The 8,794-nt window shown below is 37.3% G+C and overlaps 1 protein-coding gene across 1 annotated transcript; it reads left to right on the forward strand.

Annotated features, from left to right (window-relative positions):
- The first annotated feature begins 604 nt into the window (after positions 1 to 604).
- Positions 605 to 5,901, forward strand: LOC133681953 (probable LRR receptor-like serine/threonine-protein kinase At2g16250). Its single transcript, XM_062105165.1, has 5 exons — positions 605 to 1,210; positions 1,322 to 3,391; positions 3,937 to 4,065; positions 4,521 to 4,549; positions 4,971 to 5,901. Exons 2-5 carry the CDS (start codon positions 1,461 to 1,463, stop codon positions 5,567 to 5,569), a joined length of 2,688 nt encoding a protein of 895 aa, XP_061961149.1. The 5' UTR covers positions 605 to 1,210; positions 1,322 to 1,460; the 3' UTR covers positions 5,570 to 5,901.
- The last annotated feature ends 2,893 nt before the right edge of the window (positions 5,902 to 8,794 follow it).

Below are 8,794 nucleotides of genomic sequence, written 5' to 3' on the forward strand. Positions count from 1 at the left end.
TCCCTCATTTATACCTCCAATACCCTATCTTGGAATACTGACCTGACTTTTAACTGAGCTAACAATGAATTCCCTGGCCCAACCTCTATCTTGGCGTCTATCTTTCCCAATTTCATTAGCTCTTTACTATCACACTCATCTGGACTCAATATTACTGCTTCATTTTTGCGACAAAAGGCATCTACAACAACATTAGCCCTCTCCGGATGGTAATCTACCACAACATCATATTCTTTAATTAACTCTACCCAACATCTCTATCTATCCCATATTCAATTTCTTCTGACTAAGCAAATTCCTCAAACTCTTATAATGAATGAGAATAGTTAGAAAGCATGGTATTCTTGGTGTCCTAATTAGGAAAATGATAATATAAATGGAAATAATTTTGGAAATTTATAGTTTCACGTATTATTTCAATCACCACAATCTTCCACGATCTAATAAAAGCTAAAAATAATACTACACTTTTCATCTCTTTCTATATAGAGGTTTTTGGTCAACGCTGCTGTCCTGCATGAAACCCGGAAGTCAACGAACCCAAAGCCAATGGCCAACCAGCCAACATATCTCAGTTTTCACATCTTCTTATCCATCTACATGTTAATGCAACATTTTAAACTGTGTTTAGCTTAGAAAGAACAATTTTTTTTTTGTAATGTTTTTTCAAATCAAACACATATTAGACCATGTAAATAAACATCATCTAAATAGTAGAATAATTTCAGAGTTGAACCCAAACTCTTGCGCATGATGAACCACATTTAAGAACAGCAGGTTTCATTTAAAGCTGTCCAGTGACAGTGAAAGAGACACGGCAATGGAAAGCAGAAACAGAGCCCGACGGTTGGGGCAGATCACTTTTGTCATAAATGTCTGCTTCTCCTCTCTTGAAACCCCGTGTCAAATTATCCTGCTTAATTTGTTTTGTTTTTTTTTTTGATTTGAACAACATCCGTCACCGATATCATGAATAAGTGTATATTTGGCGTTGTGATGAAAATAGTATTGTAAGATTAGGATCACAAAAGATTTTATTAATTGCAAAGAGACAGGAAATATTTAGTAGCAAAGAAATCCATGATCATCTTTTATTACTTATATTGTTCCATCATCATTATTTAAAGGAAAAAAAAAGTAGTCTGGCTGGCTAAACTCCACAGAAGAATAGCAGCTGCATCGAAAGCAGAATCAAAGCTCGTGATTGGAGGTAAGGAATATTACTACACAGAACAATAATCATTTAAAACTGTTTGCTTTCCTTTTCTTTTGGTTTCTCTTTCATTTCACTCAAGAAAAGAAGTTGTACGTGTTAATGCAGACGGAGCAGAAAAGAAGAAGGAAATAGGTCAACACCAACACCAGTTCTTGAAGAAGAAGAAGATGATGATGATGAGCCACCATAGACCACAATAGATACGAGCTCCACATTATAACAAGGAGGAGGAGGAGGAGGAGCCATGAAAGGATTTCTTTTAGTTACAATCTTGGTGTTGCTTCAGTGCACGTTGGGTCAGCAGGATTTCTTGAAGTCAAGAATTGAACGGTCGGCATTGCTTGATCTCCGGTCGTCGTTGGGGATAAGAAGCACAGACTGGCCGATAAAATCCAACCCCTGCAAGAAATGGACAGGAATCCAGTGCAGAAACGGGCGGGTCACTGGGATAAATATATCCGGGTTTAAGCGGACTCGGGCCGGGCGTTTGAACCCCAGTTTCAGTGTTGGTTCTTTGGCTAATTTGACTTTCTTAGAGTCTTTTAATGTTTCAGGGTTTTCACTTCCTGGTTCAATTCCGGATTGGTTTGGTTACCGGCTTGGTTCTTTGAAGGTTTTGGATCTCCGGTCTAGTTCAGTTACCGGGCCGATTCCTGCTTCGCTTGGTAATTTAACTGGACTCAATGCTTTATATCTAGCTAATAATGATCTTGCTGGTAGTATGCCTGCTGCATTGGGGCAGTTAATGCAGTTATTAGTTCTTGATCTTTCAAGGAATTCACTTACTGGACTAATTCCAAATAATTTTGGATTGCTTAGAAATCTATCATGCCTTGACCTTTCTTCGAATCACTTTTCTGGATCCATACCATCTACTTTTGGTAGTATTTCTGGGCTGCAATTCTTGAATGTATCTGATAATAGTCTTGTGGGTTCGGTGCCTGTTGAATTGGGCAATCTTTCTCACTTGGTTAAGCTTAATCTTGGTATGAATGTGTTATCCGGGTCGTTGCCTGTAGAGTTTATGCGGTTGAGGAATTTGGAAATGTTGGTGTTGAGGCATAATAGATTGGAGGGTAGATTGACTGATGGTTTGTTTTCGAGTCTTGGTAAATTGAGAGTTTTGGAGTTGAGAGAGAATAAATTTGATGGTGCTCTTCCCGGTGCATTGTGGTCGTTGCGGAATTTGCAGGTTCTTGATGTTTCTGCTAATAATTTTACAGGTGATTTGTCAAACTTTAGTTTCAAGGGTCATGCCAGTGGTGCTGTGTTTAATCTTTCGAACAATCAGTTATATGGAACTACGGCTTGTTTATCTGGTAACTATACTTCCATTGATTTGTCTGGTAATTATTTCCAAGGAAAGGTTCCTCGTATTAGTCCAAGCAATGGTAGCCTTGACATGAACTGCCTTCAGGCGGTCCCTGATCAGAGAAGGTTGGAGGATTGTAGTTTGTTTTATGCTGGGAGAGGCTTAACTTTTGATTATTTTGGAAATCCAGAACCAAGACAGCAACTGTTACCAACTCCTGCCCCAAGGAGACGCAAACAATGGATATACATTTTGGTGGTATTGCTTGGTGGAGTTGCTTTCCTTGCGTTTTTTATACTGGTGATAGTATTGGTCCTTAGGAAGTGTAATAATGCCATTTCAAATGAAAGAGGAAGCGCAGATGTAGGGCCTGTTCCAGAGGGAGATAGCCCACCACTTCCTAAGGATCCTACTAGCGTATCTAGTCTGGGAGAGTCATTTACATACGAACAGTTGCGCAGTCTGACTGGTGAATTTAGTGAAAGAAATCTCATTAGACATGGTCACTCTGGAGATCTCTACCAGGGTTTTCTGGAAGGAGGAATTCCCATAGTTGTCAAAAGGATCAATTTGCATAGCTTGAAAAAGGATTCCTCCGTGAATGAATTAGAGTTTTTCAGCAAGTATTCTCATGCACGCTTGATCCCGCTTTTGGGACATTGTTTGGAAAACGAAAATCAGAAGCTTTTGGTGTACAAATATATGCCAAATGGAGACTTAGCTGAATCTTTGTTCAGGGTTAACAATTTTGACGACAATGGTTTGCAGTCCCTCGATTGGATCACGAGACTGAAAATTGCAATAGGAGCTGCTGAAGGCCTCTCTTACCTACACCACGAGTGTAACCCTCCCCTTGTTCATAGGTACTCGTACTTTCTGATTATGGTGATCTTATTTTGCTTTATTTATATCTGAATCAGAATTATAATGCATCATGTGAATAGAGAACCTCACAACTTGCACATTCAGAATTCAGTACGCAATCTTTTGTGCTTGAAATCTTGTCAATACAAGGTCTGTCTTAGATGATATTCTCGATCACCTATTTATTGCTAATTAGAATAGTGGTTTCTGCTGCTTAAATTTATATGAGACTGGAATAAATGTTGCAATGTTCAAGTGTAAGCTGAATTACAAACTGTCTTTGCCCTTGAATACTAGCTCATCAAGTAAAGGAATAGGGTGTGGCTAGAGCGGAGGATGTAGATTCAAATATTGATGAGAGCATTTGTCTTTGGATAATGTTTCTGCAGATCATAGCAGCACTTCTCAAATGCTTGAGACATCATTTTCTTCGTTTAAACTAGGAACGAGTCATGTAGCTTGCATGGTATTTCTATATCTTTGTGGTGGAAAATTTCTATTTTTTTTTTAGTTCTAAAATGCAACTAGCTTTTGGTGTTTGAAGAGATGTTCAAGCGAGCAGTATCCTTCTTGATGACAAGTTTGAGGTTCGACTTGGAAGCTTGAGCGAGATTCATATCCACGAAGGGGATTCACACCAAAGTGTTCTCACAAGGTTCTTGCGGAAGTCCCAGTAAGTATTATAGCTATTAATTTCTTTGAGCATTTTGAAGTAGTGCATTAACTAGGAACTGTGGCAGTGTTCTGTACATGTCATGATTTGTTGTTCTTTGCCATGTTACATAAAACAAGTGATCATAATGAGCAGAAAAAATGGGTTCGGTCTTCAATTAACCAGATGTAATATCCTGGAAAGCTCATTAGTTTTGTTTCTAAGGTAGTTTGGTCCCCCCCTTTTGTCTTTGGCATCATCAGTGTCCTTGAGCATAAATGATTACCATAAGTGCACTTGGTTCTTTTAGCATTTGGTTACACGAAAACAAGTTGCAAGTAATGCTGTATGTGTAAGATAAGAGAAGATTAATTTATTTTCCTTTCATTGATGCTATGACTAATGCTCATCTTTTTTCTTGTTTATTATTATGCTTTGTGGAAGATGTAATAACAATTCCTCGTGCTAATGTGCAGATCCTCTGTCTCTGATCCAGGAACTTCTGGTACGTACAATAACTCTCACAAGTTAAATTATCGATCTTTTAAAATTTGTAGCACGTTAATTTTCCATCATAGTAGGAATAATTATGAGATTGCTTTGAGGTCAATCATTGCCAAGGACCCAGTTGCTCATTCTTAAGTAGAGATGACTGTGAAGTTGAATCCATTCTTATATTCTAATCCTTGATTGAATAATCGTGGTTGACACTTTATTCATACATTGCACTAGTATCCTAACAAATGATATAGCTTCGAAGTTGATGTTTTACAAAGAATTCATGCATAGCTAGTATTTAGCCAATTGCAGCTTTCTTTTTCTCCAATGATTTTGGGTATTACTACAAGTGTCAGTTCTTCAGCTTTTCAATGAGTTTGGAAAGCAAAATTAATTAAATCCTGATATATGTCTTTGATAATGGACAGGCTCGTCCCCGATTACTTGTGCGCATGATGTGTACTGTTTTGGTAAGGTCTTGCTTGAGCTCGTTACGGGCAAGCTTGGCATCAGCAAATCAGATGATGCTACCACAAAAGAATGGTTAGAACAGACGCTGGTGCAGATCAGTTTATATGACAAGGAACTGGTGGCAAAGATTGTTGACCCATCTCTGATCATAGATGAAGATTTATTGGAAGAGGTATGGGCAATGACCGTCGTGGCCAGGTCATGCCTTAACCCCAAACCTTCTAAACGTCCTCCGATGAAATATGTTCTCAAAGCGTTGGAAAACCCTCTGAAAGTGGTGAGAGAGGACAGTTATAGCTCAGAGAGGCTGAGAACAACTTCATCTAGGAGATCTTGGAGTGCTGCTTTTTTTGGTAGTTGGAGACACAGCTCAGAAAATGTCACAGTTCTAGGCCATGCTAACCGAGAGGGGATCGGTGGCTTAAAGCAGCCAGGGAGAGTTGGATATCAAGGCAGTGGTCGGATTGAACATTCATCTTCTAATAAAAGGTTATCCAACGAAATTTTCCCTGAGCTGCTTGGAATGCAAGATATGGAGAGGCTAGATGAGCATTAGATGTTCATATATCGCGTGGGTTTCACATTGGAGTGCTCGACAGCATCCTTGAATCCGTCTTGGATGGCATTTCATGAAAAATCAAAGCAATTAAATGATGGTTTTAATCTGATGGGGTGCGTGCAATGTGGACAACACGAGAGTGGAAGGACTTGTTTTACAGAAATATTCTTTAGGCTTTGTAAGCTTGTTAGTTTCGGACACAAGCTGCAATTGATTATTTCTCGTAGTTCCTGAGTATGGAATACAGAGATGTAAAAGATGAGGTTTCTTTTCAATGTTATCAGGTTTTTCCACTTAAAAAAATATATTAAAGTTGAATTTATTTATTACTTTTCAAGCACAAATACACTTTTATAAAAAATACATGTATTTTGCGTCAAGCATGCACTAACTAACTTACTATTTATCGGGCTGTTTTGTTCGCAGCCCAACGCCTAAATATCAAACTGAATCTACCTCTAAGCAACAATTAAATCACCACATAACAAGAATTTGGAGGGATTAACATCGCACGGATGCATTGTTGTCTGATTCATCATTTTCATTTAGCAAAGTTTTTTAAAATCTATAATAATAATAATAATAAAACCATATAGCTAATAATAACTTCTAACTGGACACGTCAACAAATTTTATATATATAATTGGAGGTGTCATGACCCATTTCTAGATTATTTCCTTAAATTTATCTAGGTTTCTTTTTAAATAAAAAATAAATTGTAATACCAAGGAGACCAACGACGAGGAAAAGGCTGGTTGTGGAAGGATTTCAGATATGCATAAAATTAAGCTGTAATTTTAGACAAATTAGAAGCCTAATCGTAACCTATCATACCAAAACTAGAAAAACAATGCGGAACACAGGATGCATTGCACCACCCTTTGGTAGCTTGAGCTTATAAGCTACAACTCCAATTTGTTCCATCACTTGATAAGGGCCATAGTACCTAGGATTTAGCTTGAAGTTCTTCCTATACACGACACTACCCCGCTTATAAGGTTGTAGTTTTAAGAAAACCCAATCCCCCACTAAGAATTTCCTTTCAGAACGCTTCTTATATGCTATTTGTTTTATCTTATTCCTCTCCCCTTCTAGCAGTCCATTTATGAGTTGATCCATATTAATTCTTTTTTGTATCCATTCTTCTATAACCGCAACTTGAGTAAGCTTCATGAGTACCATATCCTTTGCTGGAGGTTCATAGCCATATAATGCTTAGAATGGTGTCATTTGATAGTTGAATGAAAGCTATTGTTGTACCACCACTATGTTGTTGATATCCATTGATTCCACTTCTTGGGGTAGTGCATGGTGATGCAATGAAGTTATGTTTCCAGGCATTGATTCACCCTCTCGGTTTTTCCATCAGTTTAAGGATGGTATGAGGTGCTGAGTTATAGCTTCAGTCCCAAGTGCTTAAACAATTCTCTCCAAAAAAGACTTGTGAAGATCTTATCTGTAAACCCCGGGGAAAAATAAAGGTTGCTTAGATTGCAAACTAACTACATGATAAATAAAAATGAAGAAATTCATGCATATGGTTAAATAAAAACAGGAATTTAGAAATTTTTGGATATAAGTTTATGGAAGAAATATTTCAAGACAATATAAATCAACCCGAAAATGTTGAGGGTTGGATTAAATTAAAGAAAATAAGATAAACTAAAAAGAAGTGGGGGAAAAATGAATACATTTAAAGAAAATAAGGTCTAAATACAAATAAGAATAATTATAGAGTATAAATACTACTCTTCTTACCAAAAATAGATCTGCAACTATCGTGAAGAAAGAAGAGAGGGAGTTTTGGTATCTATTTCTACAAATCAAGAGAGAAACACCAAAATTTCAAGAACCCATCCAAGATTAAGGGTTTATAGATGGAATAAACATTTGTGGGCAAGTGATTAACAAGGAAATTGAACAAGAAGAGAAGATGGAGGGCTGGCTATCATTAGATAAGAAAGGAGGAAGTTGAAAATCTTCAACTGGTTGAAGATCAAAACCTTAATTCGTACCAGGTAAGGTGTTCTAAACATGATCTTATAAGTCATTTTAAATTCGATAAGGAATTGATGCCTTGATGTGAATTATAGATTAGGATTCTTAGACTTAAATTTGGGGGAAAAGTATTTGTTGTAAAAATTAAGTTAATTCATGTGTGGAATGTGATTTGGGGACGTGAAACCATGATAATTTACCCAGAAAATATAGTTTGGGAAATTTATGTGTGAAGGGAAGGGGGGTGACAAATCTGGACAGACTCCTCTCCTGACTTTCAGTAAGATTTCGGATAGGAGGATGAGGGAGAACCAGTGTCCTTCATAGAAATTATAGTTTTGGATGTTAGCTAACTAAGGAAATTGATCTTGCTCAATTTAGAGCTGTAGAACTCCAGTTATGGGTTATCAACCGAGACTGGGTCATGACAGACCCTGTAGAGCAGTAAGTCTGATTTTTGATGAGCAATTATGACTATCTTAGGGGCAGAACTGGGTTCTTCCCAAAACATAGAACTTGTAGCCTCATGTGTTACCTTTCCAACGCCATAAATTTCACTTGAATCGGAGTTCTATAACTCCAAATATAGTTAAAAATCTGAGGAGAGGTTAGACAGTAACAGTTCAAAAATTGACAGTAACAGTTGGACAGTAACAATCCAAGCATTTGTTAATGAGCGATTTTGACTACCTTAGAGGCAGAACTGGGTTCTTCCCAAAACATAGAACTTGTAGCCTCATGTCTTACCTTTCCAATGCCACAAATTTCTCTTGAATCGGAATTCTATAACTCTAGATATAGTTAAAAATCTGAGGAGAGGCCAGACAGTAACAGTTCAAAGACGAAGCAGTAACAGTTGGACAGTGAAAGTCCAAATATAAAGAAATGAATGATAACTAGGATTGGACAAAGAACAACAGTAATAATGAGTGAAATGAGAAAAACATAAAGTACTAAGAAATGACTGAAAGAAAGACTTATTGGTTGTTGATATGGTTATTATAAAACATATCCTTGAGTGGAAAATTTATAAGATAAACCTGTGATTTGCAGGAGGGACCACAAACGTGGTGCAGCAGCAGCAGCAGGGGAGCACGAGTAGAGCTTCTATTGCAGGTAGGTGATTCACAACTATGCTTCCTAGTTAAATTCCATGATTTAATATATTTTGATGTGAAATGTGAATTATTGAATGTATGTGTATTCAAGGTGAAAAGTTGTTA

This window comes from Populus nigra, chromosome 2 (genome assembly GCF_951802175.1).
Source record: "Populus nigra chromosome 2, ddPopNigr1.1, whole genome shotgun sequence".
NCBI classification, from domain to species: domain Eukaryota; kingdom Viridiplantae; phylum Streptophyta; class Magnoliopsida; order Malpighiales; family Salicaceae; genus Populus; species Populus nigra.